This window comes from Sorex araneus, chromosome 2 (assembly GCF_027595985.1).
Source record: "Sorex araneus isolate mSorAra2 chromosome 2, mSorAra2.pri, whole genome shotgun sequence".
Lineage (NCBI taxonomy): Eukaryota > Metazoa > Chordata > Mammalia > Eulipotyphla > Soricidae > Sorex > Sorex araneus.
In genome coordinates this window covers 186,202,578-186,220,021 of record NC_073303.1, presented here as the reverse complement: position 1 = coordinate 186,220,021, position 17,444 = coordinate 186,202,578, and the positions used below count along the sequence as shown (strand labels likewise).

Sequence of the window (17,444 nt, the reverse complement as noted above, 5' to 3'; positions counted from 1 at the left end):
ATTGCAGACATTTACCCAGGAAATTCTGAGAATTTCTACTTATGATGCCATTTTTTGTATTTTAATTCAAATCTATTTTAGATGTTGAGTTTTGATAGAATAAACCAACATGTCTATTTCTGAACTGTCACTGTATCACTGTATCATTGTCATCCCATTGTTTTTCAATTTGCTCGAGCAGGAGCCAGTAATGTCTCCATTTGTCCCAGCCCTGGGATTTTAGCAGCCTCTCCTTACTCATCGTTCCTAACAGTGCCACATTGGAGGCTCTTTCAGGGCCAGGGGATTGAGACCTGTTATTTTTACTGCTTTTGGCATATGGAATATGCCATGAGGAGCTATCCAGGCTCTGCCGTGCATGCAGGACACTCTCGGTAGCTTGCTGGGCTCTGAGAGGCATGTATGTATGTATGTATGTATGTATGTATGTATGTATGTATGTATGTATGTATATACATACATATACACACACATATATATATATTTCCATCTATGATTAGGACACCTATGTCCAATTATTTATTAGGGAAAAAAAACAAATTCCTTGCCTTAAAGGAAGGCTCTGCATTTTCCTTTGTCTAAAACCTAAGTCTTTGTTCCAGACAGTATATCAAAAGTAGTAGGTAGCCCAAAGACTGCCTCAGATTACCCAGAAAGAAAGTGAAACCATAAAGTGATCATATGATACAAGTCATTAAATTACAACAAATTCTAAAAAATGTTCTGATTTTGTCATAAGAACCACGAGTTCCCAAGTGATGTAGAGACAAAAAAGGCATACCCCACTTCTAGAGGTATATCAACGACACACAAAAATCAGGATGGGCAAAATCTTTGGGGGGGGAATAAGGATATTCTAATACTACCTAAGTTCTTCTGCTCGGCTCCGGCCAGCCGGGTTTTCGGCCCGGGTGCCCATGCCTCTGCAGAGCCAGTGGATGTGGAACGAGCGGGAACCAGAGACAGCTTTAGGAATTGGGGTTCCAGCAAGTGCTTGCACCCATGTATGGAGACTGTGAACTAACTTTGGCTACATGCTGTTCCAGGAAGGGAAATGATTCATTTTCAAACTTAAATCTTCGCGGACTTAATTACTATAATACAGAAATTGTAAACCACGAGGCCGATACCGCGGCCGCGCGACATTTTATCTCTTCATTCTCATCAGGGGAAAACTTATTATCAAATATTTCCCTGTTAATAGAGCTGTATTCTTAGGGGATAAATTCCAACAAAAATAGTGAGTCTGTTTTGAAACTCTAAAAACAATAGTGAGTTATGTGTTGAAATCTGGAATGTAATCAAGGTAAAGAGAAAAGGAAGTGAAATTATCACTCACGTACGGGGTGGGTTGGGGGGTGAGGGGTGGGATGTATACTTTTTTTTGTTTGTTTGTTTTGTTTTTGCTTTTGTTTTTGTTTTTATTGGTGGTGGAATATGGGCACTGGTGAAGGGATGGGTGTTTGAGCATTGTGTAACTGAGATATAAGCCTGAGAACTTTGTAACTTTCCACTTGGTGATTCAATAAAATAAATTTAAAAAAATGTTCCAGAAAAAAAAATTATTTTAGGGGGCTGGAGAGATAGCACAGCGGGTAGGGCGTTTGCCTTGCACGCGGCCGACCCGGGTTTAAATCCCAGCATCCCATATGGTCCCCTGAGCACGGCCATAGGTAATTCCTGAGTGCAGAGCCAGGAGTAACCCCTGTGCATCGCCAGGTGTGACGCAAAAAGCGCAAAAAAAAAAGAAATATTTATTTTAAATACCGGGCTGGAGTGATAGCACAGTGGGTTGGGTGTTTGCCTGGCACGTGGTGGACCCGGATTCAATTCCTCTGTCCCTCTCAGAGAGCCCGGCAAGCTACCAAGAGTATCTTGCCAACATGGCAGAGCCTGGCAAGCTACCTGATTTGTATTCGATATGCCAAAAACAGTAACAACAAGTCTCACAATGGAGATGTTACTGGTGCCCGCTCGAGCAAATGGCTAAGCAATGGGACAACAGTGCTACAGTGCTACCTTGTGTTTTACAAGATTGTTAATGTCAGGATTTCATGCATCACACATTCTAGCACCGCACCGTCCACCACTCTCCCAGGGTCCTCCTGCCACCCCCCTGACAAGCTTCTGGTTTTTATATTTTTATAAAAATCATTTAGAAAGTTAAGGAAAGAACACCCTCTTCTGTTAGAATTCCACATGTTCTACAATAGAATATCTTAGCCACCCTCAATAAATGAGCTGCCTATCATTTATTGAATGACAGCTTCTAGCTCTGAGAGCTTTGAGGTCTGCCTTTTGGTTCTTCAAACTGCTCAGTCTAGAGGAGTAGTTCATCTTTTAGGGTGACTGCTCCATAAGGCATAAAGGGGGAAGCACTTGAATATTTGCAGCACGAAGGAAACAGTGAAATGGAAAACTCTTGTTTTCTGAACAAGAAAAAGTCACCACTACAATGTAATTCTTTCTATCTTTAGGTGAACTCAGCTACTTATATCATTTTTATTATGCGAATAATAAGTCATTTACTGATTTTTCTCTACATAGAAGAAAGAACATTCAGAAGGCCTGCATATGTGTAATACATTTACTGAAGATTTTTAAAAGGCAAATTTTAAGTGAGAACAGGAATTATTTGCAATTGATCAACTTCCAAGGTTAAGAAAGTCTTGTTCTGTCAAAGCTGAACCTTTTAAACCCAGGAAAACCCTTGACGGAAGCCCTAACCTTCAACATCAAAGTAGTTTCTTGCACCCAGAATCACCATTTCCAACAATCACCAACTTGGTGCGAGTCTTTCATTGCATCAACAGAAAGTTAAATAGTCCTACATAAAACTTGACATATGCATATAATGTGCAACTGAACTATGGTATAATGCAGAATTAGTGATGCTTATTATTATAGCATTATTTTCTTTTGAATTTAACGTAAAGTGTATGTAACTTATGCTGGAAGTTAAATAGCAAGAGGGCTATGAAAGTTGCATATTGACTTTAAAATTGAAATGATAAATTGAAAATGCAAATATTTTCTATTTAATATCTTGTTACTATGTACCTAGAAGATAGCTTTACTCCAACCCAGTCTAAGAAAAAGAAAGCCATAACCACAGAATCAATACTGAGTATCAACGATTTAATTGAACTTTTGCCCCTCAATAACTGACACATCATTCTTTCTCCTACTATTGTTCAGAGTAATTGATTTTAATCCCCAAAATAGATTTTGCTATATCTGAAAAAAAGCAAAAAATAGATTTTGCTATATTTGAAAATTCCAAATATAAGTAAAATGATATTTATCATAAAGAACTATGATCTGAGTTAAAATTGTTTTTTAAGGAATTCAAACTAACCAGACACAAGGAAGTAGTTGAGACATTGATATATAAAGCTATAATAGTAGGTACAGGCATAATTATTAAAAAGGTAAAGAAATTGATGGGAAGATATAAAGATATATACACAACATAAAAGTATATGTATTTATACACACAACATACATTACTTGTAACAATATGCATAGCATATATATAGTACATAATATGTATATATCCCAAGATACATACACATATATAGTTATCAAGATTACTAAACCAATGCAAAAATAATGAGATTTTTTGATGAAGACTTACCTCTAATATCATCTTTCTTCCCATACTGTATGTTTTAATATTAGTGGTGTTTTTAGCTGGAAGTATTAATTTCTCTTTTCTCCAGTGGACTAGTGCATTTGGATTAGATTTCACATCACAGCTTATATTAATTGGATTTCCTTCCCAAGAATAATAAGTTGTTTGGTTTGATATGAACTTGGGAGCATCTGCAAAGCAATATAAAATAGAGATCTTTTCTTTACATAATCATTCAATTTATGATTAATAATAGTCATTTTCACTTGCTCATAAGAAGCAACAAAGTTCCAATTTTTAAATATTTTACATGACATCAGAATACATAGGAAATTATACCGTTAATGCCTTTATTAGCAATTTCAACTGTGCAAATATAGTGACATCCAACTGTTGTTCCGTTGTTAAACTAGAAAGAACTAATGTTCTTAATTACTTGTTTTTAGTATTGTTACAGATACCTACTAAATGAATTAATATCTATCTACACCTACAGAAACTATTTCTTGAAATCCCTTAGGCTAAAGTGAGGTATGAATAAAGTAAACATAGTCAGTAGTATTATCTCATTTTTAATCTTCTCAGAACTAAATATCACAACTAAATCACAAATTTTCCATGAAATTCTATTTAAAGTAATCAATCATCTTTCATTTTTGAAACTAATTCTTCTGATTTTCAACCAGCTGGCCTTTGTATCTGACTGTCATAGTAATAGCTAAGAGAAAAGACACCTAATATATTACTGAAGCAAGCTAATAAAAACAGAAACAAGGTTTTCATAAATGTGATACTACCGGATGCAAGAAAATATTTTTACATTACACCTGCCAAAGCAAGATATATTAACATCTCAAGTACCTCAGCAACAAGAACAACAGAAAAACAGAAAATCGCCTGAAACAAGAAGAGAACTAAGCAGAAATAGGCACTAGAGATCTGTCATAGCATACAAATGATCAACAGCTGACAGAAACGTATGCTTATTATGAATTATTATCAGGAAACATAAAACTATGCACAACTGTTTTTATGTGTACATATTTATACTATTCATACTTAAAAATATCAACCAGGGGCTGGAGCGATAGCACAGCGGGTAGGGCGTTTGCCTTGCACGCGGCCGACCCGGGTTCGGATCCCAGCATCCCATATGGTCCCCTGAGCACCGCCAGGGGTAATTCCTGAGTGCATGAGCCAGGAGTAACCCCTGTGCATCGCCGGGTGTGACCCAAAAAGCAAAAAAAAAAAAAAAAAAAAAAAAAAAAAAAAAAAAAAAAATATCAACCAGCAAAGTGTTCAACAGATGATGAGTGCAAACAGTAGTGTATTTACACCATGGAATATTACACACGAAAGAATCATGATAATGAAATACATTTGGAGATAAAGGAGATACACTGAATAATTTTACTAACATGTGATAATTGAAGCAATAAATCAAGGGTGAGACAATGTCCCATGACTCTGGTCACAGATTTGAGGTTAGTAAGTAGGATAGAGGGAATGGGCTAAGGGACTGTGTAATCATTCCCTCTTTGAGGAATATTTTTGTTTGTTCTGTTTTGTTTGGGCACACCTGCATTTCTCAGGGATTAGTACTGGATCTGCATGTAAGGATCACTCCTGGGAGGGCTCAGGATACCACATATGGCCCTGGGGATTGAACCCATGTTGACCATGAGTAAGGAAAGTGCTCTAGCATAGTACTATGTTTTCAGACAACTAACCTTGCTGAATTTTAATATCTTGAATGACAAAATATTAAAACAGATGGGAAAGGTCGTAGACTGTTACTTTGACAGTGGACTAGTATGGGACATGCAACACCTAAAATAAAAATATTTACACTTGCTTAACTGTTGCTCCAATTCGAGCCTGCTCTTTGTTACAATATGGCTGGACTTTGAAGGGAGTATGTAAATGAAATGCATCGACTGGAGAAATGCACATGTCACAGAATTCAGGAAAAAAATAAACAAAACAGAGGAACACATGAAAGCTTAAAATGCCTTTAGATTGTGGAAAAAAAAAGACTCTAGGCTACTGTAACTGAATGGTGATGGATCAGATGAATAGATGGGAAGGATCACTGAATGGTAGTGGATGGTACTGCATCTCTGGTGGTGGTGTGTTGCATTTTTTGTAACCTGTTGAAATTTGAAACTCTGTGCTTGGAATTTAGACAATGGTATAAATAAGTGTTGTTTAATTAAATTTTATGAGAATTAAATTTTATGAGACTATTGTTAAAAAATAAGGTTTACATTTTTATCAATTCAACATTATAAGCTAATCCAAGTCAGAATTAATAATACTCACTTTAAAAAAAAAACTTATTTATTGAATCACTGTGAGCTAGACCCTTACAGTGTTGTTCATGTTTGGATTTAAGTCACACAGTATTCCAACATCCATCCCTCCACCAGTGTACATTTCCCAGCACCAGTGTACCCTGGTTTCATCCCACTATTTCTCCTGCCCCCACCTCCTGTCTGCCTCTATAGAGACATTTTCCTTCTCTCTCTCTCTCTCTCTCTCTCTCTCTCTCTCTCTCTCTCTCTGTGTGTGTGTGTGTGTGTGTCTCTGTCTCTGTCTTTGTCTCTGTCTCTCTCTCTCCTTTTGGGTATTGTGGTTTGAATATTGATACTGAAAGGTTATCAAGAAAATCCTTTTATCTACATTTAACCCTCAGAATTTCTCCAGCATGATCATTCCCAGCTATTATTGTCATACTGATCTCTTCTCTATAGAGAACCTATTTTACATAAACACATAATCCCAAATTAAATCATAGCTAAATCATCATACATTAGGAACTTTAGTGTGCTAAGTCCTGCACATGCATATCAGCTTCTGATCTCTTAACCTGCAATGATGCTACCATACTCTTTACCTGCCCTCAAAACAGATTCTCACTCTCTATAACAACTTTCTCACTTCAGTTATAGGTCAGGTTCTTATAACTTCTATGATAAAATCTATATCTTGATCTCATAGCATCTCAGCATAGTTACAGACATTGAAGTATTCTTTTAATTATTCCTCTACTGATTAATAAGAATATTAGGACTTTAGAGCTAGAGTGGTCAAAGAAGTATACTTATTTACATAGTAAAAGACAATTATTCAATTCTTATTTATACAGGTGACCAAATGGGGTGGAGCAATAGTACTGTGGTGGGTAGTTTGCTTGCATGTGGCTAACCCAGGTTTTATCCTTGGCATCATCCCATATGGTCCTCTGAGCACTGCCAAGGGTGACTCCCGAGCAAAGGGAAAAGGAACAGCCCCGAGCAACTCCAGATGAGGCCAAAAAATCCAAAGAATAAAAATATGACTGGAAAGTAAATAAAACAATCAGTTGATATTCAATCTAACAATTCAGTTAAATTGAGCAAGCAATGTTTTCAAGGAGAAAAAAAATACAAGAACAGGAAGGTTATAAATGGAAAATATTTTATTATTGTTGCAAAGGTAGGCCACATGACTTGCACATGGATGACCTGGGTTCGATTCCTTCATCCCTCTCGGAGTTCACGGAAAGCTACAGAGAGTATCCCACCCACACGGCAGAGTCTGGCAAGCTACCCATGGCATATTTGATATGCCAAAAACAGTAACAAGTCTCACAATGGAGATGTTAGTGGTGCCCACTCGAGCAAATCGATGAACAACGGGACGACAGCGCGACAGTGTTACAGTGTATAATACACATTGAATATAATCTCCGGTATTTTAATATCTCAATTATCTTAATAACTACATAGAATTATATAGCTATATTTTTTTGCGAATAGATACAGCCAAATATGAAAATAACACATTCTAATGGTATTCCTAATAGCTGACTCAATCTGCTTTGCCTGCAATACGGCATCAGTGTGTATGTACATGATATTATTATAATTTATCCATAAATTTTGGGGAAATTCAGTTTTTCTGTAAAAGCAAGCAATTGTCACTAATTGCTTGCCTCATGATCTCAGTGGGAATTTAATTTGAAATTACTAATGTTTAATGCATACCCACTGCAGGCAATATCCACTGTAGTGAAAATTATATCGAAAATGTATTTGTGTTGTGAGGCAAGAAAATATTGATAACTCATTTTCAATAAAATGGTGACTAAATTCCTTTACATTGTACAATTTGTAAATATCAGAACAGTAGCAGGGCAGCAATAGTTACCAGCCCAAGATCGGTATAAATTATGAAATCCAATCCTGGAAATTGGGCTACTGTGTGACTTGAGATTCGAGAGTGGTAGGCCATTAAGAGGCTAAAGAACATAATCCTATTTCATGCGCATAAACTGGTTCAAATGTGTTCTTCAGAAAATTGAGCTTATTCATAAAACTGGGGTTTCCAGTCCAGAGAGATAGGACAGTGAGTAGGCTGCTTGCTTGGCATGTAGCAGACCTGGGTTCAATCCCCAGCACCTCACATGGTCCCACAGCCCCGCCAGGAGTGATCCCTGAGCTGAGAGCCAATGGTAAGCTCTGAAGCCCTACCTGAATCCCCCCTAAAATGAAGGGGAAAAAATCAGAACATTTAGATCATGAAAGGATTCAACTGAGCATGGAAACAAACTTTGGCAGACAAAGAGAGAGAAATGAGATAAGCAGAATTGTAGAAATTACTGAAACGGTATATATAATACATATCTATATAGTATACATCCTATACTATGATCTATTTACATAATAAAGCTGCTATTTCTATCATTTCTATCTTTAATGGGCTATAAATATACAATCAAACCATTTTCTGTTAGCTGTGATCACAATGAAAGGATCTCTAAAGACAAGTTGTTTAGGTTTAATTCCTTGGCAGCTGACTGGGCAAAAGGCCAGGCAAGGACACGTCAAACATTCCCATATCCATGAGTCTAACTGGATCTTTGATTTAAATCATAAGAAGGAGCAAAGGACACCACGGCCTCAATATGTCACATCCTTATGCTTGAGAGGTTAGGGAAATCATATCCCAGGGCCCATCTTGTCAATATGCAGATAGAATAAAGAGAATGTTTTTTTTTTTTCCCGAGGTGGGGCCTGCAGGCAGGAGAGAGGTATATTCATTAGTGTATAGGGTTTACTCCTGGCCACTACTCAGAGGTGCTCAGAGGTCACTACTGGCTGGTGTAAACCTGGGTGAGCACTGTGAAGGTGAACGACACAGCCATTTTACTCTCATCACCCCAAACCTTCTCAAAAGGTTAAGCATCTCTAGTTAGGGCCGGAGCGGGTATAGCAGGTAGGGTGTTTGCCTTTTACAGCCAACCCGGGTTTGGTCCTTGGCATCCATAATGGTGCTCCCAGTACCGCTAGGAGTAATTCCTGAGTGACACTGAGCTTTGCTAGGTGTGACCCAAAAAGCAAAAAAAAAAAAAAAATCTTCAGTTATGACGCAGAATTAGCCCCCATTTTAACAAATGTCTTCATATTGTAGTTTTATTTGTTTTAATTATTTCATACTTAAGTCTCCTCACTGACTCTTACCGCTCACAGTGGGCATGCATTGCCTCCCGCCTGTGCAAACTTCTCTGAGTTACTTGCTTCATATGCACATTTTACCTAAGCTTGTTATTTTCTCAAAGGCTTTGCAGTTGTACCTCTTTTAATTAACACTTTATTTGTGGTTCTTACCTCTGCCTTAAATAAAGCCTTATTTCTTGCCGAACATCAGCCTGGATCCCTAATTTCTACTTGCTCATAGGCAAGCGGAAGCTGACAATGAAAGGCCAAAGCAATTCTGGGAACTTAAATGTAAAAATCATTGACCTGAATGTCTATAGGTTCATGAATAATAGAATTGTAACTCAGTATTACCATCCATTCCGTGAGTTGAATTGAAAACCACAATCAACACACTAAATTAACTAAACACCTGCAAAGTACTACTGAAAATATGCATTAAGTGTAAAGCTGTTTTTGTTACTGCAGCCAATCTGTTTTGTACAAGTGCTTGTGTGACCGCACTTCATCCAACTTAGTTTTGTTACAACATTGATGAGAGAAGGAAAGAATCCTGGTGTGGCCATTGCCTGCATAGAGTTTCTATATTTACCCCAAATCCTGATGTGTTCTTCAGTCCCCCCACATCCTGAAGAACTGAGCAGGAGATTAACATATATACTTCACCATAGAGCCAGAAAATATGGGTATTAAAATGCTTGTCTTACTTGTTTATGACTTAGGTTTGATCTCCTGAGAATCCCTCAGCCCCCAATGCAAAATAGCTTCCAAGCACTGCAGAATATAGTGTCAAACACCCCACAATAAAAATGAGCAAATTAATAAATTGCACCACTATGATTTGGGGTGTATGTGTGAATGAATGCAACCTGGAGTGGCTATTCTCTCTAACACAGTTTCCTGCCCATATTCTAAGTAATCATGGAAGCTTCTTGCCACACAGATCCCTGAACTCACTACATTGGAAGATGGACGGGTGAATGAACACCTGAATGAATGAATGAATAAATGAATGAACGAGTAGTTCTTTTCCTTGTCAGTTTCCTGGCTTATCAGAATCGATTTAAAGTAACAATTTTATTCTACTTACAAATGTTCTAGAAGAATCTGTTCATACTTCTTAAATCTAAACTTATTATGACTTATATGACCAAAGAAAATTGTTTGCCCTTATCTCTCCATTTGGGTTCGCATTTTCTTTACTAAAAACCCTCAAATTCCAACCTTTTTCTACTTTCAGCCCTACACACAGTATTCCATTGCTTTTTTATAAAGTTCATCTTAATTTTAAATTTTAATTCCATTTCCATTGTTAAAAGATGTTTTGTGACAACAAAGGCTGTAGTTTTCCCCCACAATTCTTGACAACACCTGAATTTATGTTTGGCACTCATTATATATGCACTAAATAACAAGAAAATTAATGAATATAAAATGTATGGATAAAAAATGTATATTCTAGAGATCACTGTTTCTTTTAACAGAACAGAAGAAAGCTTGTTCAATGTATTGTAAAACACAGAGTTTTGAAATCCAATGCAATAGTATAACTTTGCTTCCTATTTCTTGAATTCAGCGCCTTATATTAGAGAAGTATTAACTTAACATGTTTCTTTTACATTTAAAAGAGCTTGACATTTTGTCATTGAATTTTCTCATTTGATTTATGCTGAGAGAAACTAGCAAGGGAATATAAACTAATATATCCTTTGGCACTTTTAGAGGATAATTCAATTAATGATTTCATAGATCCAGTTCTACTGTATGTTCACTCATATGCAGAATCAGATATGGCAATTAACTGGATTCAGTCCATGTGCCATGGGAGTTCTAATGGCTACACGGAATACTAAATTGGATGTGTGCTTATTGCCAATTAATCACTGCATGAAATGTCCATATTCTGTATTAAATTTGAAAACACAAGTTATGCATAAATATCAGAGCATTTCATGACTCAGGATTCATGAGACATTTATATTAAGATGTGCCAACATTTAACTTCTTAGTAACCATTGGGTTTACTCTAAGTTGACTGTTACTAATGGTTTATTACTCCTCGTAAGTGTTATTATGAGGAAGACAATTCATTTGTCTTTCTAATATTATGCTTCTTTTCAGTCCTATTCTGTCAGCCTCAAATAGATTACACAAATAATGTAACTGTTCCACTTATGACTTTTTTTAGCTTTCTTATAATCAAATTTTCCATAAACAGCTACAGCAAAGTCCATCTTATTATCATGCACAATTTCACAGATAAATTTAGGAAATGAAGCAAAATGAATATCTTTCAAGTAAATTTCTAAGTTATCAAAAGAGGAATGGTTGGTCATACAGATGAAACAGTGTCAAAATTGTCTTATGAATAACAATGATCTTATAACAATTTCCTCAGATCTAGCAGCACCACTTCCTATAGCTTATGTGATTTTTGCTTACTGGTATTCTGCAAATGTATCCCTTATTTTAGTATTAACATAGGAAAGAGAAATGTATCAAGTTGGCTATAATGGTTCTATCTAATAATTCAACTTGATATCAGGGTCACTAATTTCATATATGATAAAATAGCTCCACAGAATTGATTTATTTTAAAACCTTCCTAGGTCAATTTAAGAATAGAAAATTTACTGAAACATTTCCATAAATTTTGAGTCAATGGTTACGTATTCTCGAATGTTGATTTCCTTAAGCATAATGGAATACAGTTTCATTATGCATATAATATCCAGATATAATATCCAATACGCATATAATTTATATAGCACCCCAAATGCACAGAAAAGGTAAAAAAATACAAAGCAATTTACTGTTAAGAACAACAACAATAATAATATCAATAGAATAAATTATATTGAGAAGACTAGACTATAGGTAGTTTGCATATCTTCTACCAAAAAGATCAAAGGATGTTATGTAATGGGGAAAAATTAGGTATTAATTAATACTTACATTAAATTTTCCTTTATTTAATATATTAAAAGACTGACATTAGAATTATGTAAGCCTTTTTATCTCTATGTATTTTGTGTGAATTATGGAATAAATTATTGCATAATAATAACTTTCAAATGACCATAATATTGTTTTGTTGAACTTATATAACAAATTGCTATTTACTTTGACCTACATTTTTTAAAATATGCACTTGATTAGACTACTTTATATGCATGTGATAAACTATCATCAAATTTTAATTACTTTTACATAATACAGCTAATAATTTGAGACAGATGGAAAAGAGCATTCAAAATATAACTAGAAATAAAGTATATAAAATATATTTTCAGATCATTAACTTATAATAAGAAAATGACAAAAACAGTAATTCTTATAGAAAATAATGGATCTCCACTGTCAGAAAGCATACTACCTGAGCTGCATGAGCTGAAATTGTGCATCTATCTTTGGCTCCCATAAAGAATATACTGCATAGCGTATTTCATGCATAGAATAAACTCTAATTTAATTAACACATACTCAATAAATAGAAAGTATCTTGTACTCACTAGTATGCAAATAATATGTAGTATAAATAATGGATTCAAAATCATAAAACTTATAAGTCTATAAATGACAACAATTTTGGAGCATATTCCAATTGTATTTATATCATTAATTTACTTAGCTTTTTGAGCCACATATTATAATCCTAACTCTTTGTTCATGGATAACTCCTGGTTGGGTTTGGCAAATACCATACTCTAGATGAAAAAATATATATGTATACATATATATAATATCTATCTATCTATATAGGAAAAGTTTTGCAAAGAATGTGTTTATTAAATAAGAAAAATAGAATGTTCAGAAAATTTGGGGGGGTTGTCCCAAGCATTGACTATGAATCTGGAGGTCAACCTAGTGGTATGTGGTCAACCAATTGGCAATTCAGTTCTACGGTTCAATGTGGCGATGCTTGGCCAAGTAGTAGCTGGGTGATAGCCCATAAGGGCTTCCCCACAAGTACTCGGGGCTGCCAAGGCTATACCTGGTGATGCTTGGGAAGACATATGATGCTGAGGATCAAATCCTTCCCCAGAACATGCAAGGAATGCTCCCTTCTTCCTGTTTTATCTTACCATGCTAAGTTTCAATAAATGATAAATGTGTATGCATTCAAATTGAATATGGCCTGGAATTTTTACTAGTTCATTTTATTGAATAAATATTGAAAAGTTTTTTATTAAATAGTGTAAATCATCAATCATAGAGGGAAATGTTACTCAGGGCATTTGTTTTAGTCTTAATTATTCAAAATAACAGACTAGTCCATTTCTATCTTTTCACAAACCAAAAAAAAAAAAAACCTGAAGTCTTGATAATTTAAACAACTAGACAAACATCCAGGAGTAGATACAGAAAATTTATTAAAATTTCAATTTAGATGCCAATATAATGAGATTTAACATTATATTAACAAAACCGAAATATTAGGAAAATTGCTAGTTTGAGTCATCACAAATATTTGTCTTATGTCATTAAGTCTTATAAGTTCATAAGACATAAGTTCATGAGATATCACTTATGTTACTAAATTCTTACAGTTGGCAGACAAGTTGATGGAATGGTATTTAAAAAAACTGTACACCATAACTCTCGGTGCTAAAGTTGATGGTAGTAAATCCAACAAGGAACCATATCCTAGAAAGAAAGACTATGAATGTGAATTGAAAAGGACAATTGTTTTCTTTTCTTTTTTTTTTTTCTAGGAAAATGCAGTCCAAAATGTTGTAGTCATACTTATCAATGTGATGATATATTAAGGTGGAACATTTGTTATAATGGTAGAAGAAATTGACACTCTGGTGGCAAGAAATGGTGTTGGGAAATTGTACAATAAAGTTTAATCATTAAAAGTACTGCAAATACTGTTTTAAAATAGAAATGTGTTTCTTTTCTTTTTTTTTTTTTGCTTTTTGGGTCACACCCAGCAATCCAGCAATGCTCAGGGGTTACTCCTGGCTTTGCACTCAGGAACTACTCCTGGCGGTGCTTGGGGGACCATATGGGATGCCGGGGATCGAACCCGGGTCGGCCGCGTGCAAGGCAAACGCCCTACCCGCTGTGCTATCGCTCCGGCCCCGAAATGTGTTTCTTTTCAAATAAAAATATAGTGGGAGGAAAGAAGGGAGAAAGGGAGGGAGGAAGGAAGGAACGAAGGAAGGAAGGAAGGAAAAGGGTTAAGTTCATTTCAGCACTATTCACAAAGATAAAATCTGAAAACAATTGCCAAAGAAAGGATAACTTGATAAAGAAACGATGGTAAGACACACAACAGAATACTACTTGGACACAGTAAAATATAAAATCATGCAATTTGCTGAAAATATGAATGAATATGGAGAGTAGGATAGTGAGTCAAGTTAGAAGGAGAGTGACAGATACAGAATTATCTTTCATATACAGACTACAAAGAAACACAGCAAGGAGATAATAGCAAAATGATAGAGAACTTAAAGACTAATCTACAGAAATGGGAGTGGGAGCATTTTTTCCACTGAGACAATATTGAAAGGAAGTGGTGTGACACTAGAATATTTCATGCATGAATCCTTATCATTAATAGTATTGCAAATCGCAGTGCCCAAATAAAAAGTACTATTAGGGGCCCGAGTGATAGATAATACAACAGGTAAAGTGTTTGCCTTACAGGTGGCTACCTCGAGTTAATTCCAGCCACCCCATATAGACCCATGAGCATCGCTAGGTGTAATTCCTGAGTTCAGAGGCAGGAATAACCCTTGAGCATTGCTGGGTGTGACCATCACCTCCCTGTCCCCCTCAAAAATGTAATGTTAAAATAAAGTAGTTCAAAATTTTTCAAATTAAAAAAAAAAAGACTTCAGTTAAAAAAATGTTGTCCTACAAAAGGGTAACTGTTTCCTTTTTTTTTTTTTTTTTGGATAAAATTCTAGGCTATTTTCCAAAGTTGTCACACCATTTCATTGACCATCTTTCAGTGTGGGGAAAGATCTAATTTCTAAACACTCTACAAGTGCTTGTGGTTTTGGGTATAAAGTAGTATGTCATTGTGCTTTTGATTCTTACTTCCTGATAAATTAATGATACAATAATGTTAGGCATTTCATGATGTTTTTGCTGACTGTTGGATTTCTCTTTCAAATAATTTTAATGTTGTTTTTTTTTTAACAAAAGTCTGGATGAGGGCACTTTCCTTATATGCGTTCCATCTCTAGCATGCATTTGGTCCTCAGAATCTAGCTTCTATACACAGGACTTTAACCCCTGAACACAGAAACAAATGAGCACCAAACACTAGCAATCAGGTGTGTCTCCAAAACAAAACAAAACAAAACAAAAAGGATCATGTGAAAATATAATTTAAGAAAGGACCAGCACCAAGCTCTGATTAGCATGCTGATTTTCGACATCAAAGCTCTAGAATCATGAAAAATAAAACTGGTTTCAAAGTATCTAGTCTAGCATATGCTATGATGGCAGTTTAAGCTAAGACATTTGTTGCACCTCTAGACATTGGGATCTGCAGTGAATTCTTCATTTAAAAGGAAAAGGATAATCTGTGTCTAATGTAAGGTAGGGTTAAATATTATTAGCCAAAACTAAGAAATTGGGGGGTGGGTCATGCCCAGTTGTACTCAAAGCTTATTCCTAATTCTGCTCAGGGATCACTCCCGTCAGAGCAAAATGAATCCCTACGCAATTTAGAAATTAAACATGGGTCCAACCACTAAAATTTACCATTACCAAAGTGGTATCACTGTACCACTGTCATCCTGTAGCTCGTTGATTTGTTCGAGCGGGCACCAGTAAGGTCTCCATTATGAGACTTATAGTTACTGTTTTTGGCCTATCGAATATGCCACAGGGAGTTTGTCAGGCTCTGCCATGCGGGCAAGATACTCCAGGTACCTTGCCGGGCTCTCTGAGAGGGACAGAGGAATCAAACCCAGTCTGGCAGCATGCAAGGCAAACACCCTACCCACTGTGCTATTGCTTCAGTCCTATCCAAAGTGGTATATCCTATAATTATATAAGATGAATGCTCGAATTTCTTTATTGAACATTTATTCAGTGTTAATTATTATGCATTCAAGGAGTGTTTAACTCCTAGAATTCCTTAACAACTTTTCATCTTTCATCCTCATAATCTTTCACATTAACTTAAACAAGACATTATATGAATTAAATATTTTCTGTCAGAGACAGGAAAAAGATACTACAAAACTATAGTCACTGATAGCATGGGATGCTCATAAGGGATGTGATATTTCAAATTCAACCATAGTGTCAAATAAACTTTGAGTTGAAAATATTGTGAGGAGAAATTTTTTGTTTTCACTTTAATCACTGTCACTGTCATCCTGTTGATCATTAATTTCACTTTAATACTATTTTTCATCATTTCTTTTTGGTTTTAGGATCATCCCCAATGATACTCAGGAGCTCTAACTGATTTTGTGCTCATCCATGCCCCTGGAAGTAATCTAGGAACCAAATGCAGTGCCAGGGACGAGAGCCAAAGAGAGGAACATGCAAGACCAGTGTTTTAGACTGAACTACCTGGAGGGCTACTTTTAATATTCTATGATCCTTCTCTATTTTATCTCTCACATGCTGTTCTTGAGATTATTATGCGTGATGTAAAATCTAACCACTTTCTGACATGAAGCTCAATTTATTACTGCAAAGTGAACTCTCTTCTTTAAAGTCTGAATTGCTTGCCCCTGAGTGAGTAGTACAGCATGGAGGGTGCTCAGCTTACATGTAGCCAAACCAGCTTCAATTCCCTGGCACACAAAAGGTCCTCCACGCAATGCCAGGACCGATCTCTGAGTGCAGACTGAGGGGTGATTCCTGAGCACTGCCAGGACTAGACCCAAGACACAAACAAAAATAAAATTAGAAGTGCTTAAGTGTATAACAATTAAGTTGCAAAAGAATGCAAAAGAGAGAGTGCAAAAGAATTATAAGAAAAGATTTTAATCACAGATGTAAAAATCAGTGTCCACTCTGAGCAAGGAATTTTCTAATGTCCAAATGTTTATTATGAAGATACATAAGAATGCTAAAATATGTTTGCAAGATTATGATGTCATCCTATTTCTAAAGTTGGTAATGATACTAGAATTATTATCTTGAGAGTATATGAATTTAAGGCAAATATTTATTAATTTTATAAAATATTCTCATAAATCTATGTAGCATAATTAATCCTCCTATTTTATTCTTAACAGTTTTTTATTATTATTTTTAATCCTCATTTTTTAAATCTAAAAACTTGCTAACAACTTTTATACTACAGGAGAAAACATTAAATTATTGATATTAGAATTGGCAGGAAA

General features: G+C 35.6%; 1 protein-coding gene across 2 annotated transcripts in view; it reads right to left on the bottom strand.

Moving 5' to 3' along the window:
- The window catches only part of NCAM2 (neural cell adhesion molecule 2), a 456,616-nt gene that overhangs the window by 110,121 nt on the left and 329,051 nt on the right, over positions 1-17,444 (bottom strand). For both annotated transcript variants that reach the window (XM_055125317.1, XM_004606976.2), the window contains exon 10: positions 3,638-3,825. In XM_055125317.1, coding sequence (XP_054981292.1) covers positions 3,638-3,825 — 188 coding nt within the window. The remainder of the gene's footprint in view (positions 1-3,637; positions 3,826-17,444) is intronic.